Raw genomic sequence first — 25,785 nt, forward strand, 5'->3', positions numbered from 1 at the left:
AGCTGAAATGTTGTTTATCAGTAGGAAAATGGATACACAAATCATGGTGTATTCATATAATGAAATACCTCTCAGCAGCCAAAAGTATGAACTACTGACATTTGCAACAATGTGGTTGAATTCCAGAGACATTATGTAGTACCACGTGATTCTGTTTGTATGATGCTTAAGATGAGGCAAAACTAATCTATGGTGATGGAAATCAAAGCGTTGGCTGCCTGTGGATGGTGGATTCACTGGAAGAGGGTGCAGGGAAGTTTTTGGGTAATGAAAATGTTCTATATTTTGATTGGGGTGTTGCTTTTATGGTTGTGTGTCAAAACTCATTGAATTGTACACATAATTTCAATACTGTAAACTTTACCTCAATAAAACATTTTTTAAGATAATAACTGAGCCCTGGGAGAAAGTCTGGTCCCCTCCCCAGGGAAAGTTTACCTGTTCCACACATCCAGCCTGGTAGTGTCACTTATCATCCTTGCTCTAGACTGCTTCACTGTCTGTCACCTCTGGCTTCTCCTAACCAGAGCTCAGACCAAGGTATCTCCCCTTTATTGTTTCTTAAATATGGTTATGTTTAGCATAGCTTCCAAAAGTTTGAGGATAACCTAAGAGAATTAGGATGCAGAGAAAGAAAACTTCTCACTTTATTAAATGTTTGATTAATTTTTTATGTGATTATTAACTATGTGCCAGACATAGTGTTAAGCATTTTTTAAGATATTTACTCTATTAAGCTTTATAACAATCTGTGTGAAAGGTACTATTATTAACCCCATGTTATGGAAGAGGAAACCCAGACAATTTGAAGAGCTCAGCCAAGGTCACAAAACCAGTGTAGTAGAGCTGGAATTTGAACCTGGGCAATCTGGCTCTAGTGTCCATCCTCTTAACCACTTTGCTATGCTACCCTTAGCATCCTGCCCTGCCTTTCAAGGGTCCCCTCTGTCCATGTTGCTGGGCCTTTTCACCTCTGCCAAGCCAGAGTCCTTCTTATCATGGCCTTTCTTCACAGTCCAGGGCCCTAACTCCCTAACCTCTGGTCCTCTGGCCTGATGTCTTTGCCAGAGGAAGCAAAACGTCATTGAGTCCCAACAATCTTGGCAGAGATGCCCACCGTGTGGCATCCTTTTTCACTGTTAAACAGGATAAATACTTAACTTTACAATCTCAACCAATCACATTTGAATTTCTTAGCTGGTTTAAAAACACAGAACTGAGTACAGGAAAGTCTCCTCCAAAAATATTTGTCAACATCTCTTCTAGAATGCAGAAACTACTGGAGCTTTAAACCAGCGTTTTCTTGTTCTTGCTACACACACAAAAAGGCCTATTTATAATCCTCCTATCTATAGCTGGGGACAGCCAGTAAAAGTTTTGAGTGTGCTTTGAAAAGTGTAAAGTACTGTATTCAAGTAAAGCATCATTGTTTTGTTATTTTTTTCCATATGCAGGAAAAGTTGTGAAATTAGACCGCAGAGACCTCTTCTTTTGAAGCCCCCAGGGACCCCATATAAGTCACTCTAAGCTCTCAGTCATTCTGACAATTAATCATCATTTATTAAGCACCCACTAAAACAGTTGCCGGTTGATTCCAGCTGAATCTTGACAGTGTCCCAAGTGCAATAGCACTGAGAATTTGTAGTCAAGTGGCTTTTTAAAGTCCAAGTGAGATGTCTCTCATTCCACTAGCCGCTATCGGAGCTCCCTCCTCCCAGCCCGAGTGTCTGAGATGCTATCAGGGTGACCATGTCATTTCCAGCCTGGGATCTCTTGTGATTTTGGCCTCCATATCTTCAAAGGATCGAAGTGCCCCTCAAGGAGGGAAGTGACCTGCAGCCTCCGCTGGGCTCTTTGCCGAAGGAGAAGGCGCCAGAAATCCAGCGACTGCAGGATGAGTGGCAGAGCCAGAAGGCCAGATTGCAAGCCCAGGTAGAAGGACAGCCGTGGTGGGGATGCACCCTCGTGCTGAGTGAGACCCTACCTCTTGCTTAGTCTTGCAGACAACCTTGGAAATGCATGCAGGGCCTGATTCTTGTTCAAGCTGGGGAAGGTATTCCAGGTCCAGGGCGAGGTGGGATTCTGGGTTCTGTTTATTTATTCATTCAACACCTGCTATGGCTCATGAGCACTGCTAGGAGCCAGGAACTCTTCTAGGTGCTTGGATATCGTCAGTGAACAAACCAGACAAAAGTCCTGCATTACAGGGCTTGTATTTTAGCAGAGGAGGTGGATACAGACAAAAAATACTAGACATAGGAAATAAGCAAAGCACATAGTGTATTAGAACATCTTACGGGCTTCAGGAAAAAGAAAAAGCAGAGCAGGATGAAGGAGATTGGGATGTCAAATGCACATGGGTGAGACCAGGGAGTGAGTGAGTGAATGCTGTATGTATTACTCCCATCCCTTGGTGGTCCACTTCAGACCCTAGCACAGGGCCTATTTAGAGAAGAAGCACCAACCTGCAGAGCTGAGAATTCCAAGCTGGACCCCGCAGACACCCTGACCAGGGGAGGGGCTGTCTCCAGACTACGGGCTTTCTCTGTCCCCACCATCCCCAGGATCCAGGGCCGTTACCTGGGCTCTGTCGGGAAGATGCCTGCTGAGATCTACGAGTCTGCAGCACGTGGAACCCCTCAGCCCCTCTCCACTGGCAAATAGCTTAGATATGGTCTCTGAAGGAAGCTTTCCCAGAAGAGCGGAGATAAGAATTGGTATCAAGACCACACCCAGAAAAGTCATTTCTGGAAGTGCTGCCTAGGGTAAAAATGTAAGGTGGATGAAAGACTAAGAATCCTCCCTAAGGTGGGGTGGAGAGGATATTTCTTCCAATCACGATTGTTTCTTCATTTTCTCCTAAAAATAAAAATTGTTAGCACCCGCTATGGACTTCCAGCTTAGGAGGATATGGAAGCAGTATAAAGTATTTTCCCAGAAATCAAGTCACTTGCAGTCTGAGGATGTCAAATGCACGTGGGTGAGACCAGGGTACCATTTATTCATTTGACAAATAGCGTTTATTATGGGTCAGGGCTCTGCTTGGCACTGGGTATCAGCTGGAATGCTGCCCACTAATTTGTCCCCGTTCTGGGCTTTCTCAGCAGTTTTTTTACATAGGCTGTGGTTGAGTGCATGGACTTTGTAGCTGGATGCCTGGGTCTGATTCCTGGTTCTGCCATTTTATAGCTGTGTGAACTTGGGCAAGTTAATTAATTTCTCTAAGCTGCTGCTTCTGTGAAGTAAGGACTATTGATACCACCTACCCATCACATTGTTACCAGAATTGCATTAACACTTGTAAAGTGCTTAGAATGGAACCCAGTGGGAGTTAGCCCTCTATAAATGTTTGTCATTATAATTGCTATTATTTCCATCTCCCTGTCTCTGATGGTATAGATCATTTGTATTTCCACCCAATATAAGGGGCTCATAGGGGATCTTCCTCTCCCTCTCTGCTCATCCTTGAGGTCAGTGTGGGGCTGTCATTCAGGAATCTGGGGTGAAGCACATGACCCACATTGAGGCCAATAAAGACACTGCATTTCACTGCCCATGACAATCGGCTCAGGGCTGGTAATATGATGTAAGCTGGTCCAATCAGAGTGATTCCCAGGATGCTGTCTTTCTCTTGGGAAGTTGGGTGGGGACTGAAGCTGCTGCAACCATCTTACCTGAGAATGAAATAAATATGGTGAAAGGCTGAACTCAGACCTGGCAAACTCAGAGTTCTGGGTTCACCATAGGAGCCCCGTGTCCATTGGGTGGAAAGCCCAATCTAGTCCCCATTTTTTTCATTACCAGGTTAAGAAATTTTCTTTCTTTTGGAAACCAGAAATTTTCTGCCCCTTGCAGCAGAAGGTCCCAATAGACATATCACACGTCCATATTACACCTATTTATTGAGTGCCTTCTACCTGCCAGGACCTGGGCTAGGTGCTGGGGGACTGGGGGTTGGTGTGTGTGACATAGATGACACTGCTCTTCTCAGGAAACTTGGGTTCTAGGATGAGACAGTAAGACCCAGGCACCACCCTCCCCGCAAGGGCTACGATCTCTCAGGGCATTTGGGAAAGAAAGCCTTTGTCTTACATTCGCAGCCAGCTTAGCTGCAGACCACAGGGCTCGCTCTGTTCTCCCTCTGGACCCTCAGCCTTGACCTTCTCACCTGCCCAGGGGAGGCAGGGGTGTGGGTACTCCACTCTCCCATGACAATGTTCCGTGCAGCTGCACAAACCCTCGGACTTCACAGTCACGGTCGTTAGGACGTGTGGGTCTAAGCGGAGAGAAATTTAAAATGACACGCCTAGTGTAACTGTCCCCGTAGCCGTACAAGAGAACACACACACACACACACACACACAAACACACTTCACTGGGGACCCCATAGGCACACCCTAGGTGTTCCTTTTCCTTTCCTGTCAACTGATACACCCTCTTCTAAAAGATTCTCTTCTACAAGTCTCCCCAGGAGGAAAGGAAAGCACCCTTTATTCCCGAAGACTGGTTTGGTCCTGGGTTCTATCTTCCACCCCTACTCACCACCCACACCCCTCAGCTCTTCCAGGTAATACCCGGCACTTGTTTCTTCTCATATCAATTCAAATTCTTTAACAGCTTGGGTTCTACAGCCAGATACCTGGGTTCCTTACCTAGCTCCACCATTTGCCGGCTGGATGACCTTGGGCAAGGTACCTAACCTCTCTGAGCCTCAGTTTCATTTGTAAATTGGGGATAATAATAGCACTTATTTCTTAGGGTCTTCGGAAAGATTATTTGAAGTTATGTATGTGATGTGCATTTGGTTTTTTTGTTTTTGGTTCCTTGAACATACCAAGAGATTCCCACCTCTGGGCTTTTGAACCTACTGTTCCTTCTGCCTAGATCACTCTTCCCAGAGCTCCCCATGGCTGTCTCCCCCACTTCATTCAGGTGTCTGCTTTTTGAGAAAAAGATGGCCATCCTAATAAGTCTCTGTCTTCCAGCCCCCCAGCTCATTCACTCTTCATCTCATTCTCTGTTTTATTTTCTGTGTAGCGTTTACTGCTCCTGAGTTTCTGCACTTGCGTATTGCCTTTCTCTCCTGCTAGAAGGCAAGAGCCAAGAGAAGGGAAGCACTGTTTGCCTTGTTCAATGCTGTGTCCCCAGAGCCTAGAACAGTGTCTGTAAACGCTCCATAAATATTTATTGGATGAGTTTGAGTCCATCTTCACAGCTCCATAAATATTTATTGGATGAGAACTGCACTCTGTGGCGGTTTCCTGGCAAGTCACTGGGCAAGGGAGACGTTGGTGAGCCCTACCAGTGAGAAGCTGTGCAAGAGGCAGGTCTTAGCTCACACACACACACACACACACACACACACCATTCTTCTGTTCTCTAGGACAAACAATTCTCAGAGATGCTAAATCTGTTTTCAAGGAAGGGGAATGTTTCCTGGACTACAGTGTAGTCTCCCTGCCTGCCCCTGGCCAGAGGTGTCTCTCTGTGGTCCTGTGGGGCACTGGTGGCTGGGAGCAGTCTAAAGAATCACCAGGCAGGGGCTTCCCTGGTGGCGCAGTGCCAATGCAGGGGACACGGGTTTGAGCCCTGGTCTGGGAAGATCCCACATGCCGCAGAGCAACTAAGCCCGTGCGCCACAACCACTGAGCCTGCACTCTAGAGCCTGCGTGCCACGACTGCTGAAGCCCGGATGCCATAACTACTGAAGGCCGTGTGCCACAACTACTGAAGCCCGCGAGCCACAACTACTGAAGCCCGTGTGCCACAACTACTGAAGCCCGTGTGCCACAACTGCTGAAGCCCGTGAGCCTAGAGCCCGTGCACTGCAACAAGAGAAGCCACCACAATGAGAAGCCCGCGCACCACAACGAAGAGTAGTCCCCACTCGGCGCAACTAGAGAAAGCCTGCGCACAGCAACAAAGACCCAACACAGACATAAATAAATAAATAAATAAATAAATTTATTTTTAAAAAAGGAAAATCACCAGCCAGACTTTGGATCCCATTCCAGAACCATCAGCTTCCCAATGGCCAGTCTTGAGCCACATTGAATCTCAGAAAAATCTTTGAAATTAGAGGTGTATGTGTGTGTGTGTCTGTGTGCTTTCTTTCTGGGGGAGTTTTACTTACGGACCCGACTTACCTTTCATATGCAGCAGGAAGCAGTGTGAGATCTATTGTTCTCCAATGCTTGCAGTTCAGATATTTAAAAAGTATATCAAACACACACACACACACACACACACACACTTTCTTGTAGGGGAGCTGGGAAGATGGAACTTCCTAGCATCTTCTACTGAGTGGGCAGCTCTACCTGCCGGACTTTTCTGAATGTGTACATTCTGGGCCTGAGTAACTTCAGGAGACATTCTTTGACTTTCAGACTCAATATGCTTTTTCCAAACTCACAGACTATGAAGGAGGAGCCATAAAATCTAGAAAAACAATATATCCATCCATTGAGGATATAACATAATTTATTGATTGGAAATTTCATTGTGCTCTAATTTATAATCTAAGATTTTAAAACACATAATCCAAAACAGTTTATTCTTCTGAATGGGATATTACTGCCAGATCCTTATAATAGATCATGTTTCCATAACTTTCTGCAAATGTTTTAAGTTACACATGGGTTTAGTTAAAATTTAAATGTATGCAGGTAAATATAATGTCAAGAGTTGGCCAGTAGATGGCAACAAGTTTGAACTTGGCTTGGGAAAGATTTTCTCGAGTTTGCTGGAACAGGATATGAAAGTCAGCCTGAGCACAGTAAAGATTTAAAAGCTAACAGCTCTGGATAAAAATGTGAGCCCAATGTGCCCTCCAGTCCTCATCTTGATGAGCAACCTTGGAAAGTTCATTTACATCTCTATGCTTTTTGGCATTTATTAAGAAATATACATTGAGACCCCACTTTGTGCCAGGCGGAGCCATCATGGCAGACAAGATCACCGCCATTCTGAAGTTATGTTTTAGCACCATCATTTGGGTTATCATCCCAACAGAGGTAGTCTCTAAACAATGTTTAAAGCAGTGTGCTGAGGTGCAAAACAAGGAGTTACAAGGTGGAGTGGAAGGCATTCTTATTTCAACTCCCTGAAAACCCCAAATGAGTACAGTCACAAGACTGAACAACAGGTTCCACACCTCACTAAAGTGAGTTCTGCAGCAGCTAAGAAGAAAATTTAGTTTCTGGAAGGTCTGATCATATCCTAAAAATGAAGAAACCAATTTTTGTGACACCCTAAGATCAGAGTTGATTAATGAGCAATTAGCATAGGTAGGCCTGGAAAATGTTTGACAGGCGAGTAAGAATTGGTCCTCTCTCTCTCTTTTTTTTTTTTTTTTTTTTTTTTGCGGTACGCGGGCCTCTCACTGTTGTGGCCTCTCCCGTTGCGGAGCACAGGCTCCGGACACGCAGGCTCAGCGGCCATGGCTCACGGGCCAGCTGCTCCACGGCATGTGGGATCTTCCTGGACCGGGGCATGAACCCGTGTCCCCTGCATCGGCAGGTGGACTCTCAACCACTGTGCCACCAGGGAAGCCCTGGTCTTCTCTTTTACCTCTGTCTTTAGGGTTTGTTGATGTGGTTGATGATTCACAAGTAAGGCCGCCTCCCACAGTTACACAGAATCCTGTTCCATTCTGTTTCCTAAGGTACAGCAGGTGAGCCAGGAGTATTGCAAAGGAGAGAAGGCACCTCTCACAGGGGACTGTGACTCTGGTCAGCGAGCCAGGCTCTGGCTCTTCCTTTGCGCCATGCTACTGGACCCTCCCGAGCCCAACTGATTGGTCCAGTGTGGACATCCAGTGGGGTGGCTGTCAATCTACTGGGGGCTCAGCTAGGAGTGGCAGGTATCTGAGTCATGGCAGCCAGGAAACGGGTTAGCAGCAATGTTTGGAAGCCCAGGCAGCAAGCACCGGAGTAGTGGGCTGGGGTCCATGTGTTTGGAGCAGTATGAAGGATATAGACCCTTGGACTTGAGCAGGCTTCATCTATCTCGACTTTCTCTTTGATGATAGGAATCACCTGGGATGGAGAGGGGTGCTTATTAAATACACAAATAAGCAGTTCTCTCCTCTAGAAAGTCTAATTCAGTAGGTCTGGGGTAGGGCCTGAGCTTATTTATTTCTAGCAAGTTTCCATGGAATTCTGATGGGCTAGTCCTTGGACCACACTTCAGGTAACAAGGGCTTAGAGTCCCTTTCAACTCTAGATTCTACAGTGGGTTCATGTCACTAGAACAACTCTGATTTTGTATGTAGTGGGGAAAGAAATTTGGACACCAGCATTCCTGTAGGACCTATCCGATGGCGACCTTGCTCTTGACTCTTTACAAAAGCTATTTCATTTAACCCTCTCAATACCCAACCTGGTGATTGTCTCATTGTCCTCATCATACAGAAAAGGAAAGTGAGAATCAGAGAAGTTAAGTACTTGTCCAAGGTTGAACAGTTAACAGGTGAAGGATTTAGAATTCAAACCAACGTCAGATTGGTCCAGTGCTCATTAATTAATTAGTCAACATGTTCATTGATCCCCCAAAGAATTATTAAATATATCTATGGATTAAGTACTGTATGAGGTATTAGGACATAAGGTTAGAGAAACAGATGATGCACAAGCCCTCATGGAGCTTTAGCAGGAAAGGTGGCTTTTGAATGAGGAATAACACCACAGAGTGGAAACAGATCCCAAAGTTTTTCACTGCGTCCAGAGCTGCCACTCTGGTTCTAGAGGACTGCTTTGGTCTCCTTGTCCACCCAAGGAGGACACTTTTCCCCAGATCTTGACATGGCTGGTCCCTTCCTATCACCCAGACTTCGGCTCCACCGTCACCTGCTCCGTGAGGCAGTATGTCGCATAGCAGGTGAGAGTGCGGACTGTGGCACAGCACCTGGGCCTGCATCCAGCTCCTCCACGTATTGGCTGTGTGATATAGAGCAAGTTACCTCACCTCTCTGTGCATCAGTTTCTTCATCTGTTAAAGGGCAATAATAGTACCTACCCCATACAGTTGCTGTGAACATTAAATGAGTTAATATACACAAAGAACTTAAAATAGCATCTGTCAAACGGTAAGCAGCATGGAAACTTCCACTTCTGGTATTCCCTGAGCACCCTACCTAATCGTGATGTACCCCCTTTTATTTGCACATATCCTATCACCCTGTTCTTTCTTCCTAGTCCTTGTGACCAAAGCACTCTGTGTTTACTCGTGTGTGGTCTGTGTCTCCACCTCCAGATTCTAAACAGGGGACCTGGGCATTGTCTACACTCCATGTGCCTCCAGGCCCGGGGGCCAGGCCTGGCACCCAGCAGGTTCTCCATAACTCTTTTTTTTTTAAGGTATATATATATATATTTTAAATTTATTTACTTTATTTATTTATTTTTGGCTGTGTTGGGTCTTCGTTGCTGCACGTGGGCTTTCTCTTGTTGTGGCGAGCGGGGGCTACTCTTTGTTGCGGTGTGCGGGCTTCTCATTGAGGTGGCTTCTCTTGTCGTGGAGCACGGGCTCTAGGTGCCCAGACTTTAGGAGTTGGGCTCAGTAGTTGTGGCTCGCGGGCTCTAGAGCACAGACACAGTAGCTGTGGCGCATGGACTTCGTTGCTCCGCGGCATGTGCGATCTTTCTGGACCAGGGCTCAAACCCGTGTCCCCTGCATTGGCAGGTGGATTCTTAACCACTGCGCCACCAGGGAAGCCCTATAACTCTTTATTAAAGGAGTGGATGAGTGAACATGAAGTCTGGGTTCCATGGAGAACAGAGCTGTGTTCTCTAGCCCAGGCCAAGCAGCCTTCCACGGAAATTAACTTAGACTCAACTACGTACTATACCCCAACATGAAAGCCATAGCCTCTGCCATTAAGAACAGATGATGGAAAGAAATAGGTGGGCTTTGTTGGCCTCCACTGACTTCTCTGGTGAGTTGTTTGAGCCTTCCTGGAAAATCTTTAGAGGTTTTAAGCCCAGAAGCCAGAACATGAAGAACATCTCTTTGTTGAAGATTAGAGGCAGCAGTCTGTCTTAGCTAATGCTGGTCCGTGTCGTACCTTTGACATATTTAAACATGGATTTTTATATTTAATAAGTAAAAGTTCCCTCAGAGAGTCTCCAGAGCCTTCTGCTCACATTAATCATCTTCCTGTACACATGCTGCCATGTGCACTGGGGAGCTGGGCAAACTTTAAGGGAGGGGTGAGCAGCTAGAATTGCCAACCCATGTTGCCACTTCTTGTGAGCAAATGATAGAATGAAGCAGATGTGTGGCTTCTGTTGAGCCTTCTTGAAAAATCAGCTATTTGATGGGGTGTGCCTCACCCTGGCTATTAGGAGTGTGAAATCAGGAGACATAAAAAAGTGTGCCCAGTCTGTAAATGCCTTTTTCACCTGCTTGCTGATTCCTGAAATCCTAATAGCAAAGTCTTTCTTTTTGCAAAGACACAATGACTTGGGAAGCATATATATATATTTGGGAGGGGAAAGTCTGTAATTAAAATTTAGTTTAAGTGATAAGAAGTTGACCTCAGGCCTTTTAGGTTGAAATATTTTGATAGATATATGTATATGTGTAACCAATTCACTTTGCTGTACACCTGAAACTGACACAACATTGTAAATCAACTATACTCCAATAAAAATTTTTAAAAAAGAAATACTCTGATTGGGAGAAGACATAGGAGAAAGGATAGGAGACACATAGAGTGAGGTGGTAGGAAACAGGGAAAGGGCAATGCATCCGTCAGGTATTGCTACAGTAATGCTGCATAACAAATCATCCAAAACCTCAGTGATATATAATAAGGGTTTATTTCTTGCTCAAGTGTCCATTGGTCAACGTGGGTTCAGCTGATCTGTGTTAGGCTGGGCTCAGTTCTAAGCTGTGAGTAGAGTCCAGATCTGCTCCATGTGTCTCTCATCCTTCTTGGACCAGCTGCAAACTGAGGAATAAATGGAAACCCTCAACGCTTCTTCAGTCATAGGCTCAAAACTTGCTCACTGTCACTACCCTGTCCTCAAATTCTTTTGGCCAAAGCAAGTCACATGGCCAATCCCAATATCCGTAGGGCAGGGATATGCCTCCTGCAGAGGAGGTGGAGTGTCAAGAGAAAGAATATTGGCTGAACAGTAATCTTTCACAGGCCTGGGTATTGAAGGCCACTTTTGCCAGCCCCCCAGGTTGGGAAGCCTGACGTGGGGCTCAGAACTTTCACTCCAGTAAGTGGACTTCTGTGGTATAAGTGTTCTCCAGTTTGTGAGTCACCCACCCAGCTGTTACAGGATTTGATTTTACTGTGATTGCGCCCCTCCTACCATCTCACTGTGGCTTCTCCTTTGTCTTTGGATGTGGGGTATCTTTTTTGGTGAGTTCCAGTGTCTTCCTGTCGATGATTGTTCAGCAGTTAGTTGTGATTCCGGTGCTCTCGCAAGAGGGAGTGAGCGCACATCCTTCTACTCCACCATCTTGAACCGGACCTGAGTTTTTATTAAACTCTTCCCATGTCCTCCTGAAACAAATGTCTGAGACCACTATTTCTCCTCTCTCTACTTTTACCAGGGGATTCCTGTAATGCTGCTCCGGGCTGGAGAAGGGGAACTGTTTATCTAGTTATAAGGATCTACCTTTTCAAAGGGCAGGGTGGAGTGGCCTCTGGGAGCTTAGAATGGGGAATGCCAAGCCTTTGTGTCCATGTGGGTGTGACCCAAGACCGCAGGCATAGATACCTCTGTTGTTGGAAGCTGACCTCCCCCTACCCTCATGCTTCCCACAGCTCAACAAACAGTGAATTATTCCCTGGCTGGTAGCACTTTTTGAACCTCAAGGAATTTGCCAAATGATTCCAGACCCAGGCATCTGCTCAGTTCTCTACTGGGGACTCAGTTTTCTATTGGGGATAACCCTTGGTAAGCCCTAGTCCTCACTCACTTGTCCCTCTTTTGAAAGGGCCAGTGGAAGTGAGGGTCACAAAGTGTGACTTCCTGCTCTGCCCTCATGAGTGATGTGGTTCTGGCAGCTTTCTCAAACTCTTATTGGTCTTGTTTATAAAATGAGGTTAATAATATCCACCTCAAGCAAACGTGAGGATAAGGAAGAGACGTGCACATCTGAAATTGCATTCTGCCACGAGCTGAGGAAGCAGAGGGATTAAGCATTTAATGGAAACACACTGAGGGAGATGGATGAATACTTCATGGGTAGACTTACTTATGCCCATTTCACTGAGAGCTGTGGAATTAGGAGACTTGAAGTCTCTAAGTCACTGTTGCAGGTTGAATTGGGTCCCCTCCCAAATTCATGTGCTGAAGTCCTAACTCTCTCCCCAGTACCTCAGAATGTGACCTTATTTGGAAACAGGGTCACTACAGATGTTATTAGTTAATGAGGTCATTAGGGTGGAACCCTAATCCAATATGGTTGGAGTCATTATTAAAAGGGAAATTTGGACACAGAGGCATGACCACAGAAGAACACCAGGTGAAGATGAAGGCAGAGATGGGGTGGTGTATCTACAAGCCAAAGAATGACAGACATTCCCAGCCAACCACCAGAAGCTAGGAGAGAGGCACGGACAGGGCTCAGAAAGAACCGTCCTTGCTGACACCTTGCTTTTGGACTTCTAGCTTCTTCTAGCCTCTAGAGCTGTAAGAAAATACATTTCTGTTGTTTAAGCCTCCATGTTTGAGGTCTTTTGTTACAGCAGCCTTAGCAAGGAGCACAGCCACTAAGATTCTGAAGGGTCAGAGCCTGGGTCACCAAGGGTCTACACGTGGAGCTGTTGCTAAGATGGTGCAAGGCTCAGGCTACCCCAGGGCTGCGACCTTGAGAGAAAGCATACTGTGCTCTCTCCACCCAAACCAAGGGAGACCTGGTTGAAAGCAATATTTAAGGCAGCCTTAGGGTGTCAGAAATGCCCCCACAGGGTAGACTGGGGAGTATATTCAGGAGGCCAGACCTGAGTGTGTCTACTCATTTTAGTTTCAGATCTACATTCTGTCTCCTTCCCTCAGCCTTTCATGTCCATGCCTAAGTCTCAACCCCTAATACTCAACACCTTGATTTTTGAGCACCATCCTTGTATATATCTAGGAGCCATGAATCCTGGCCAAACTCTTTTTTCCTAATAGCAACCTTGACAAGGTGGCAGAAGCCACAGGGGAGAAACACTGGCAGATAGAATAATGGCCCTGCAAAGATATCCACGTCCTAATCTCCAGAGCCTGTGGGTATGTATGTTACCATGATCCAGGTGGACCAACATAATCACAAGGGTCCTTATATGTTGAAGACAGACAGATCAAAGTCAAAGAAGGAGAAGGGATGATGGAAGCATAGAGGGAGCAAGGAGGGAAAGGAAAGGGAGAGGGGGAGGGGGAGGACAGAGGGAGAGAGAGAGAGAGAGAGAGAGAGAGAGAGAGAGAGAATTGAAGGTGCTATGCTGCTGCCTTCAAGATGAGAAGGCCATGTGGCCTCCAGAAGCTGGAAAAGTTTAAGAAATGGGTTCTCCCCTAAAATTTCCAGAAGGAATGTTGTCCTCCTGACACCTTGGTTTTAGCTCAGTGAGACCCGTTTCAGATTTCTGACCTCCAGGGCTATAAGATAATAAGGTTTTGTTATTTTAAGCCATGAGGTTTGCAATAGATTGTTACAGCAGCAACAGAAAATGAATACAACTGGGATGCTTTGACTTAACTCCAAATGAGGGGCTGCAGGCTGGGATGGTGACAGTCTCCAGCCCCACCTGCCCTGGCCAGAGACACATCACCCAGAAGCACTCCTTTCCTTCTTCCCAAATTGGTTCAGAACCTATGATGTGCCAGTCTCTGCCGTGTCCTCCGTCTGTGCTGCACGTGATCGTATTTAATTTCTTCCCTCTCGGTTTCCTGACATTCCTTCTCTGCCCCAGCACCTGAGAGCCCCTGGATGCAGTTGCCAGATATAGCTGATAAATACAACATTGCCCAGCACATGCTTATACTAAAACATTATTCATTGCTTATCTGAAATCAAAATTAAATGGTGTTCTGTATATTATCTGGCAACCCTCCACCTGGAAGGTGCCCAGGGAAACACCTGCTGAGTTAAGTCCTGGGATCCATTGGCTCCACCTAGGGAGATTTTCAGCTGGGTTGAACCCACTCAGCCACTACTCCTGTTCTCACTTGCCCAGCTCATTTATTTGCCCCGCACCCCAGCCCCCAGCCAGCTGTTTCCTTATTGCAGCTGCTGCTTCTGTGCTTCAGGGATGTAACTGAAATTAGGGCCCAAGAGGGAAAGACAGAGCAGGTGATGGAGAAGAGACCTAGGGGCAAGTGTGAGGACTTAGCTCAAACTGTCAGAGGTTCTGGTGGTGCCACACAAGGGGCATTTCTGAGGCTCTGTCTTCTCTGACCAGTTTGGACTGGTTTGGGGCCTTAGGAATGAGAGTGGCCTTCTGAGCCCTGCACCTTTGGTTGGGGGAGGTGTATTAGTCAGCTAGGGCTGCATAACAAAATACTACACACTGGGAGGCTTAAACAACAGACATTTATTTTCTCACAGTTCTGGAGGCTGGAAGTCCAAGATGAGCAGAGTTGGTTTCCTCTGAGGCCCCTCCTTGGCTTGCAGATGGGCTCTTGCTGCCTCTTCACATGGTTGTCTCTCTGTGCATGTGCAGCCCAGGTGTCTCTCTGTGTGTCCAATTTCTTCTTATAAGGACACCAGTCAGATTGGATTATGGCCCACCCTCACAGCCTCATTTTAATTACCTCTTAAAGGTCCTGTCTCCTAATACAGTCACATTCTGTGGTACTGGGGGTTAGGACCTCAACATATGAATTTTCTTTTTTTTTTAATTTTTTTTTATTTTTTGCTTTATAACAAATTTAATCAGTTATACATATACATATGTTTCCATATCCCCTCCCTTTTGCGTCTCCCTCCCACCCTCCCTATCCCACCCCTCCAGGCGGTCACAAAGCACTGAGCTGATCTCCCTGTGCTATGCGGCTGCTTCCCACTAGCTATCTACCTTACGTTTGGTAGTGTATATATGTCCATGCCGCTCTTTCACTTTGTCACAGCTTACCCATCCCCCTCCCCATATCCTCAAGTCCATTCTCTAGTAGGTCTGTGTCTTTATTCCTGTCTTACCCCTATGCTCTTCATGACATTTTTTTTTCTTAAATTCCATATATATGTGTTAGCATACAGTATTTGTCTTTCTCTTTCTGACTTACTTCACTCTGTATGACACACTCTAGGTCTATCCACCTCATTACAAATAGCTCAATTTCATTTCTTTTTATGGCTGAGTAATATTCCATTGTATATATGTGCCACATCTTCTTTATCCATTCATCCGATGATGGACACTTAGGTTGTTTCCATCTCCGGGCTATTGTAAATAGGGCTGCTATGAACATTTTGGTACATGTCTCTTTTTGAATTATGGTTTTCTCAGGGTATATGCCCAGTAGTGGGATTGCTGGGTCATATGGTAGTTCTATTTGTAGTTTTTTAAGGAACCTCCGTACCGTTCTCCATAGTGGCTGTACCAATTCACATTCCCACCAGCAGTGGAAGAGTGTTCCCTTTTTTCCACACCCTCTCCAGCATTTATTGTTTCTAGATTTTTTGATGATGGCCATTCTGACTGGTGTGTGAGATGATACCTCATTGTAGTTTTGATTTGCATTTCTCTAATGAGTAAAGATGTTGAGCATCCTTTCATGTGTTTGTTGGCAGTCTGTATATCTTCTGTGGAGAAATGTCTATTTAAGTCTTCTGCCCATTTTTGGATTGGGTTGTTTGTTTTTTTGTTATTGAGCTGCATGAGCTGCTTATAAATTTTGGAGATTAATCCTTTGTCAGTTGCTTCATTTGCAAATATTTTCTCCCATTCTCAGGGTTGTCTTTTGGTCTTGTTTATGGTTTCCTTTGCTGTGCAAAAGCTTTTAAGTTTCATTAGGTCCCATGTGTTTATTTTTGTCTTTATTTCCATTTCTCTAGGAGGTGGGTCAAAAAGGGTCTTGCTGTGATTTATGTCATAGAGTGTTCTGCCTATGTTTTCCTCTAAGAGTTTGATAGTGTCTGGCCTTCCATTTAGGTCTTTAATCCATTTTGAGCTTATTTTTGTGTATGGTGTTAGAGAGTGATCTAATCTCATACTTTTACATGTCCCTATCCAGTTTTCCCAGCACCACTTATTGAAGAGACTGTCCTTTCTCCACTGTACATTCCTGCCTCCTTTATCAAAGATAAGGTGACCATATGTCCGTGGGTTTATCTCTGGGCTTTCTATCCTGTTCCATTGATCTATCTTTCTGTTTTTGTGCCAGTACCATACTGTCTTGATGACTGTAGCTTTGTAGTATAGTCTGAAGTCAGGGAGCCTGATTCCTCCAGCTCCATTTTTCGTTCTCAAGATTGCTTTGGCTATTCGGGGTCTTTTGTGTTTCCGTACAAATTATGAAATTTTTTGTTCTAGTTCTGTGAAAAATGCCAGTGGTAGTTTGATAGGGATTGCATTGAATCTGTAGATTGCTTTGGGTAGTAGAGTCATTTTCACAATGTTGATTCTTCCAATCCAAGAACATGGTACATCTCTCCATCTATTTGTATCATCTTTAATTTCTTTCATCAGTGTCTTATAATTTTCTGCATACAGGTCTTTTGTCTCCTTAGGTAGGTTTATTCCTAGATATTTTATTCTTTTTGTTGCAGTGGTAAATGGGAGTGTTTCCTTGATTTCACTTTCAGATTTTTCATCATTAGTATATAGGAATGCCAGAGATTTCTGTGCATTAATTTTGTATCCTGCTACTTTACCAAATTCATTGATTAGCTCTAGTAGTTTTCTGGTAGCATCTTTAGGATTCTCTATGTATAGTATCATGTCATCTGCAAACAGTGACAGCTTTACTTCTTCTTTTCCAATTTGGATTCCTTTTATTTCCTTTTCTTCTCTGATTGCTGTGGCTAAAACTTCCCAAACTAGGTTGAATAAGAGTGGTGAGAGTGGGCAACCTTGTCTTGTTCCTGATCTTAGTGGAAATGGTTTCAGTTTTTCACCATTGAGGACGATGCTGGCTGTGGGTTTGTCATATATGGCCTTTATTATGTTGAGGAAATTTCCCTCTATGCCTACTTTCTGCAGCGTTTTTATCATAAATGGGTGTTGAATTTTGTCGAAAGCTTTCTCTGCATCTATTGAGATGATCATATGGTTTTTCTCCTTCAATTTGTTAATATGGTGTATCACATTGATTGATTTGCGTATATTGAAGAATCCTTGCATTCCTGGAATAAACCCCACTTGATCATGGTGTATGATCCTTTTAATGTGCTGTTGGATTCTGTTTGCTAGTATTTTGTTGAGGATTTTTGCATCTATGTTCATCAGGGATATTGGCCTGTAGTTTTCTTTCTTTGTGACATCCTTGTCTGGTTTTGGAATCAGAGTGATGGTGGCCTCATAGAATGAGTTTGGGAGTGTTCCTCCCTCTGCTATATTTTGGAAGAGTTTGAGAAGGATAGGTGTTAGCTCTTCTCTAAATGTTTGATAGAATTTGCCTGTGAAGCCATCTGGTCCTGGGCTTTTGTTTGTTGGAAGATTGTTTATCACAGTTTCAATTTCAGTGCTTGTGATTGGTCTGTTCATATTTTCTATTTCTTCCTGATTCAGTCTTGGCAGGTTGTGCATTTCTAAGAATTTGTCCATTTCTTCCAGGTTGTCCATTTTATTGGCATAGAGTTGCTTATAGTAATCTCTCATGATCTTTTGTATTTCTGCAGTGTCAGTTGTTACTTCTCCTTTTTCATTTCTAATTCTATTGATTTGAGTCTTCTCCCTTTTTTTCTTGATGAGTCTGGCTAATGGTTTATCAATTTTGTTTATCTTCTCAAAGAACCAGCTTTTAGTTTTATTGATCTTTGCTATCGTTTCCTTCATTTCTTTTTCATTTATTTCTGATCTGATTTTTATGATTTCTTTCCTTCTGCTAACTTTGGGATGTTTTTGTTCTTCTTTCTCTAATTGCTTTAGGTGCAAGGTTAGGTTGTTTATTCGAGATGTTTCCTGTTTTTTAAGGTGGGATTGTACTGCTATAAACTTCCCTCTTAGAACTGCTTTTGCTGCATCCCATAGGTTTTGGGTCGTCGTGTCTCCATTGTCATTTGTTTCTAGGTATTTTTTAATTTCCTCTTTGATTTCTTCAGTGATCACTTTGTTATTAAGTAGTGTATTGTTTAGCCTCCATGTGTTTGTATTTTTTACAGCTCTTTTCCTGTAATTGATATCTAGTCTCATAGCATTGTGGTCAGAAAAGATACTTGATACAATTTCAATTTTCTTAAATTTACCAAGGCTTGATTTGTGACCCAAGATATGATCTATCCTGGAGAATGTTCCATGAGCACTTGAGAACAATGTGTATTCTGTTGTTTTTGGATGGAATGTCCTATAAATATCAATTAAGTCCATCTTGTTTAATGTATCATTTAAAGCTTGTGTTTCCTTATTTATTTTCATTTTGGATGATCTGTCCATTGGTGAAAGTGGGGTGTTAAAGTCCCCTACTATGATTGTGTTACTGTCGATTTCTCCTTTTATGGCTGTTAGTATTTGCCTTATCTATTGAGGTGCTCCTATGTTGGGTGCATAAATATTTACAATTGTTATATCTTCTTCTTGGATCGATCCCTTGATCATTATGTAGTGTCCTTCTTTGTCTCTTCTAGTAGTCTTTATTTTAAAGTCTATTTTGTCTGATATGAGAATTGCTACTCCAGCTTTCTTTTGGTTTCCATTTGCATGGAATATCTTTTTCCATCCCCTTACTTTCAGTCTGTATGTGTCTCTAGGTCTGAAGTGGGTCTCTTGTAGACAGCATATATATGGGTCTTGTTTTTGTATCCATTCAGCCAATCTGTGTCTTTTGGTGGGAGCATTTAGTCCATTTACATTTAAGGTAATTATTGATATGTATGTTCCTGTTCCCATTTTCTTAATTGTTTTGGGTTCATTATTGTAGGTCTTTTACTTCTGTTGTGTTTCTTGCCTAAAGAAGTTCCTTTAGCATTTGTTGTAAAGCTGGTTTGGTGGTGCTGAACTCTCTCAGCTTTTGCTTGTCTGTAAACGTTTTAATTTCTCCATCAAATCTGAATGAGATCCTTGCTGGGTAGAGTAATCTTGGTTGCAGGTTTTTCTCCTTCATCACTTTAATTATGTCCTGCCACTCCCTTCTGGCTTGTAGAGTTTCTGCTGAGAGATCAGCTGTTATCCTGATGGGGATTCCCTTGTGTGTTATTTGTTGTTTTTGCCTTGCTGCTTTTAATATGATTTCTTTGTGTTTAATTTTTGACAGTTTGATTAATATGTGTCTTGGCGTATTTCTCCTTGGATTTATTCTGTATGGGACTCTCTGTGCCTCCTGGACTTGATTAACTATTTCCTTTCCCATATTAGGGAAGTTTTCAACTATAATCTCTTCAAATATTTTCTCAGTCCCTTTCTTTTTCTCTTCTTCTTCTGGAACCCCTATAATTCGAATGTTGGTGCGTTTAATGTTGTCCCAGAGGTCTCTGAGACTGTCCTCTGTTCTTTTCATTCTTTTTTCTTTATTTTGCTCTGCAGCAGTTATTTCCACTATTTTATCTTCCACCTCACTTATCCGTTCTTCTGCCTCAGTTATTCTGCTATTGATCCCATCTAGAGTATTTTTTATTTCATGTATTGTGTTTTTAATCGATGCTTGATTCATCTTTAGTTCTTCTAGGTCCTTGTTAACTGTTTCTTGCATTTTGTCTATTCTATTTCCAAGATTTTGGATCTTGGAAATAGAATCTTGGATCATCTTTACCATCATTATTCTGAATTCTTTTTCAGGTAGACTGCCTGTTACCTCTTCATTTGTTAGATCTGGTAGGTTTTTATCTTGCTCCTTCTCCTGCTGTGTGTTTTTCTGTCTTCTCATTTTGCTTATGTTACTGTGTTTGGGGTCTCCTTTTTGCAGGCTGCAGGTTCGTAGTTCTCGTTGTTTTTGGTGTCTGTCCCCAGTGGCTAAGGTTGGTTTAGTGGGTTGTGTAGGCTTCCTGGTGGAGGGGACTAGTGCCTGTGTTCTGGTGGATGAGGCTGGATCTTGTCTTTCTGGTGGGCAGGTCCACGTCTGGTGGTGTGTTTTGGGGTGTCTGCGGACTTTTTATGATTTTAGGCCACCTCTCTGCTAATGGGTGGCGTTGTGTTCCTGTCTTGCTAGTTGTTTGGCATAGGGTGTCCAGCACTGTAGCTTGCTGGTCGTTGAGTGAAGCTGGGTGCTGGTGTTGAGATGGAGATCTCTGGAAGATTTTTGCCGTTTGATATTATGTGGAGCTGGGAGGTCTCTTGTGGACCAGTGTCCTGAAGTTGGCTCTCCCACCTCAGAGGCACAGCACTGACTCCGGGCTCCTCAATTTGGGATGATGTGTTGTCTATTCATGTATTCCACAGATGCAGGGTACATCAAGTTGATTGTGGAGCTTTAATCCGCTGCTTCTGAGGCTGCTGGGAGAGGTTTCCCTTTCTCTTCTTTGTTCTCACAGCTCCTGGGTCTCAGCTTTGGATTTGGCCCCGCCTCTGCGTGTAGGTCGCCGGAGGGCGTGTGTTCTTCGCTCAGACAGGACAGGGTTAAAGGAGCAGCCTCTTCGGGGACTCTGGCTCACTCAGGCCGGGCGGGAGGGAGGGGCACGGAGTGCGGGTCGAGCCTGCAGCGGCAGAGGTCGGCGTGACGTTGTAACAGCCCGAGGCGCGCCGTGCGTTCTCCCAGGGAAGCCGCCCCTGGATCCCGGGACCCCGGCAGTGGCGGGCTGCACAGGCTCCCGGAAGGGCGGTGTGGACAGTGACCTGCGCTCGCACACAGGCTTCTTGGCGGCGGCAGCAGCAGCCTTAGCGTCCCACGCCCGTCACTGGGCTCCGCGCTTTCAGTCGCGACTCGCGCCCGTCTGTGGAGCCCCTTTAAGCAGCGCTCTTAATCCCCTCTCCTCGCGCACCAGGAAACCAAGAGGGAAGAAAAAGTCTCTTGCCTCTTCGGCAGCTCCAGAGTTTTCCCGGACTCCCTCCCGGCTAGCTGTGGCACATTAGCCCCCTTCAGGCTGAGTTCTCGCCGCCAGCCCCAGTCCTCTCCCTGCGCTCTGACCGAAGCCCGAGCCTCAGCTTCCAGCGCTGCGCGCCCCGGCGGGCGAGCAGACAAGCCTCTCGGGCTGGTGAGTGCCGCTCGGCACCGATCCTCTGTGTGGGGATCTCTCCGCTTTGCCCTACCCAGGTATGTGGGGAGTTTCTTGCCTTTTGGGAGGTCTAGGGTCTTCTGCCAGCGTTCAGTAGGTGTTCTGTAGGAGTTGTTCCACGTGTAGCTGTATTTCTGGTGTATCCGTGGGGAGGAAGGTGATCTCCGCGTCTTACTCTTCCGCCATCTTACCCGGAACCGCCTCAACATATGAATTTTAAGGGGACACAATTTAGCTCACAACAGGAGGCCTGTTGGACTGGGATCTCCTCTCAGCTAAATGCTGTGGTGTGTTGAGTGGTCTGCTCACTCGACAAAGCCAAGGGCACAGCAAGTCTGGAAATCAAGACCCTAAACTTGTGAGGCCAAGCTTAACTGTAGTCACTGGCTAGTCCTGATGGAAGACAGGCTGATATTGCAGGTCCAAGGATCACAGATTCTTAGTCTTGAAATCGAGTCAAATTAGTGGTTTTCAAACCCCAAGGGGTTCCACTAAGATTTCAAGGAAGTTTCTCAAAGCCCTCAATCTTTCATCTCTTTCCCATTTGGGCTTCCATACAGAATTGCTTGGGGAGGTGGGGAGGAAAGAGGTTCCTCTGTGTTAAAATTTTAAATCCACTAATCTAGACCCAATACTTTATTTTATAGGTGAGGGATTCATTCATCAAACATGTTTTGAATACCTTCATGTATGATCCTCTTTGCTAGATTTGGGGTTGTTTGTTAATGAAACACAAGGCAACAAAAATTGACCAATAGGGTTTCCCTGGTGGCGCAGTGGTTGAGAGTCCGCCTGCCGATGCCGGGGACACGGGTTCGTGTCCCGGTCCGGGAGGGTCCCACATGCCGCCGAGCGGCTGGGCCCGTGAGCCATGGCTGCTGAGCCTGCGCGTCCAGAGCCTGTGCTCCTCAGCAAGAGAGGCCACAACAGTGAGAGGCCCGCGTACTGCAAAAAAAAAAAAAAAAAAAAAAAAATTTGACCAATAAACCCAGAAACCCTAAGCAGACTTGTCCTTACTTTTCACTGGTGTCTTAGTCTGTTTGGCTACTATAACAACATACCACAGACTGGGTGGCTCAAACAAAAAACATTATTTCACACAGTTCTGGAGGCTGCGAAGTCCAAGATCAAAGCACCGGCAGATTTGGTGTCTGGTGAGAGCCTGCTTCCTGGTTCATAGATAACCATTTTTTTGCTGTGACTTCACGTGGTGGGAGGGGTGAAGGATCTCTCTGAGGTCTCTTTTATCATTTATTAATTTTTATCGGAGTATGGTTGCTTAACACTGTTCTGTTAGCCTCCACTGCACAACAGAATGAATCAGCCGTACACTTTTTTTTTTTTTTTTTTTTTTGCGGTACGCAGGCCTCTCACTGTTGTGGCCTCTCCCGTTGCGGAGCACAGGCTCTGGATACACAGGCTCAGCGGCTATGGCTCACGGGCCTAGCCGCACCACGGCATGTCGGATCTTCCCGGACCGGGGCACGAACCCATGTCCCCTGCATCGGCAGGCGGACTCTCAACCACTGTGCCACCAGGGAAGCCCAGATATCCTCTCCGTTTTGGACTTCCCTCTCATTTAGGTCACCACAGTGTATTAGGTAGAGTTCCCTGTGCTATACAGTATGTTCCCATCAGTTGTCTATTTTATACATAGTATCAATAATGTATATGTGTCAATCCCCATCTCCCACTTCCTCCCCCACCCCGCCTTCCCCCTTGGTAGCCATACATTTGCTTGAGGTCTCTTTTATAAGGGCACTAATCACATTCATGAGGGCTCCACCTTCATAACCTAATCAGCTCTCAAAGACCCTACCTCTTAATACTATCCCATTGGGGGGTAGATTTCAACATATGAACTTTGAGAGGACACAGACGTTCTGTCTATAGCTGGGATGGCAGCTAGTCCCTCTTTTCAAATGTGGGACAACTTGCCAGCCCTGTCCACAGCCACAATCTGAGTCTGTGAAAGTCTGCTTTAATATCCTTTAATGTCATTTTAAATTTAATATCATCAATATCCTTTAATATTATTTAATATCATTTAATTCTCCCAAAAATCCTCTGAGATAAGTACTACAGATGAGGCCTCTAAGACTTGGGAGCAGAGGAATTGCCTGCTATCCCCCAGCTGGTAAATGCTGGGTCTGGGATGAGAATCCAGGTCTTTCTGACTCCAAAGTTCAAGTTCTCCATGACTTCCTGATACCACCTTTTAAAAGGTGAGCCAGATTTTGAGCCTGAGCATCTGAGCAAGTGGAGGTACCATAAGCAAGCAGACAGAATCAGGAGAAGTGGTTTGCGATATGACAGATCATTCCATTTCAGATGATGAATTTGGGGTGGGGACATCTTAGTGAAGGTCTGTAGATAATGTTAATCTGTAGATTTAACTGGGGAAGGGGGATTTGGTAGAAAGGTAGCAGGTGAAGGGACAGACCAGGAAGCTTCACATGGCAGGCTGAAAAATAAATTGGCCTATATTTGTCTCCTCTCTGATTTTTCTGAGAAAATAGACCTACCTTAATAATGTTGATAATTAGCCCAAGAGGTGAAAGCTCATTGACTGATAGCATCTCTCGGCTTCCCCATGATATGGCAAAGTGTACTATCTTCCCTCTAACAATAAACATAGAGATAGAAGCATCCAAGACACATGTGCAAAATGCCAGCTTTCAAATCCTCCACATTCAGGGAGCTCAGAGCAAGGCCATTGGTGAGTGAGTTGTTGGGGGGAGGTGGAGGACAGAGATGGGATTTCTCATCCTTAGGCTTGTGTAGCACCAGGACTAGGAACTGTAAAGCATTATAGGAAATGAAATCACCAGCTATTGATTACTTAGGTTATGAAATGTCACCTAATCCCGACAGCAGCTTGGTGACATTAGAATGGGCCCGATCTGTCTCTGCTGTTTACTAGCTGTCAGACCTTGTACACATGGTCACTCCCCTGAGGCTCAACTTATTCACCTGTGAATTGTGGGAAATGATGCCTCACACGTTGTTTTGAGATTTAAATAAGAAACCAGATGCTGCTTTGCAAGCAACCTTCTCGGGGCCTTCCAGGGTAAAATCTGAAACCGGCCTCCTTGGTAGAGGGCAGGGAGAGACTGAAGACAGAGGCAGCCCTCCAGATTGGTCGTGGCAAGTATAAGAAGCAAGGGGACTTTCTTGGGTGACAGCAAGGTGAGTAGATCTCCACGCGTGCCCACAAGACTCTTAGAAGTTTACTCAGAGGCCTTCTCTGCACAGTCCAGGAGCCTCAGCACCACATTTCTATCTCAAGGCTGTATCCTTGGAGCAGCTTCTGGGAACAGGGAAGGCAAGTGGAAAGCATATTCCAGGGACAGGGGAGGGGAAGGGGAGCTTCCAGCTCAAGGGTCAACTGGCGGTAGCATCTTTTTGATGGCCTCCTTTAACCCCATATGTACCAGACATTCATTCATCCTTCCATGAATGTGTATTGTTACCCGCTGTCACCAGTGACTTCACAATGCATAAAGCAGGCTTTAACGAATGTTGGTACTTCTTTCATCTAGGAAAAATTTGGTTTGGGAGTGGATTTTTCTGCCTACGTTTCAGTGGGAATGTGGCTCAGGTTCCAGGGACCAGACTCACACAAGTTGCTCTGGCAGCTGTGACCTAGAAGGGGCTGAGAGCTTGCACATTCCTCTTTGAGACCTTTTCTTTCTCACCCTGGCCGCCTTCTCTCAGAGGTGCCCTCAAGATCGAGGCTTCCTCAGAGGTGGTTATGTGCTTAGTGTCAGGGAGCTTTTCTGATTGCAAAGACAACGGGAAGCTGACGAAATTAAGGGAGGGTATGGAATAATAAAAGCACATAGCAAATTCCGACCTACTGAATCCCACAGTACCAAAAATGGAGCAACAACCCGTCATTTTGCAGGAAGGAATTGATACCCAGAGAGGGTGTGTGACCTGCCTGGAGCCACACAGCAAATTAGGGACAGGGCTAAATTTGGGACACAGATTTCCGGACTTGGGGTCCAAAGTATATCCTCTTTACCCACAGAGGACGTGTTTATGGTCAGCGAACTCAAAAGCAGTTTTTGCTGTACTTCATGTCCAGCGTGGAGGATTGGAAACAGAATGAGGCCGCCCAGTCAGCTTTACCTCTTGTCAAGCCCTACCTACTGCACACTCTGGGCAAGATGCCTCTGGTTAGGATGGTGCCATCCCCAAAGCAGCCCGGAAAGGCCCGGCATTGAGGAAGGACTCCATTCAAATGTATTCATCCATTCACTCATTCATTCACCCCCAGACACTTACTGAGCACCTGTTATGTGTTATGTACAAGGGTGGCTGCTGGACAATTCATACTTGTCTGATCTCTCTTCTTGAGCAAGAAAGAGGACCTGAAATTCTTCCCAGGCTGAGCTGCTCAGAGCCAGGGTGTGGGGTGGAATTGTGGGGCTGGTCCTCAGCTGTGGCAACAGGTTTAGGAAATGTGGAATCTATGTTCCACTTGAGGGTGACCAGGAAGCCGGAGGGGCCATAGAGATCCGAATCAAGGAA

At 45.1% G+C, this 25,785-nt stretch overlaps 1 protein-coding gene across 4 annotated transcripts in view; it reads left to right on the top strand.

Annotated features, from left to right (window-relative positions):
- LOC309791899 (protein FAM184B-like) overlaps positions 1 to 25,785 on the top strand; it is an 85,704-nt gene that overhangs the window by 6,694 nt on the left and 53,225 nt on the right. For 3 of the 4 annotated variants that reach the window (XR_014291579.1, XR_014291580.1, XM_082601099.1), the window contains exon 2: positions 1,803 to 1,932. Coding sequence is in view for 2 of the 4 variants with exons in the window: in XM_082601099.1 (XP_082457225.1) it covers positions 1,803 to 1,932 (130 nt within the window). In the remaining 2 variants the exon portion in view is untranslated. Of the gene's footprint in view, positions 1 to 1,802; positions 1,933 to 4,462; positions 4,568 to 25,785 lie in introns of all 4 variants that reach the window. The other variant, XM_082601098.1, reaches the window with a different exon arrangement.

Source organism: Mesoplodon mirus (genome assembly GCF_964341445.2).
Source record: "Mesoplodon mirus genome assembly, chromosome: 2".
In the NCBI taxonomy this organism is placed as follows: domain Eukaryota; kingdom Metazoa; phylum Chordata; class Mammalia; order Artiodactyla; family Ziphiidae; genus Mesoplodon; species Mesoplodon mirus.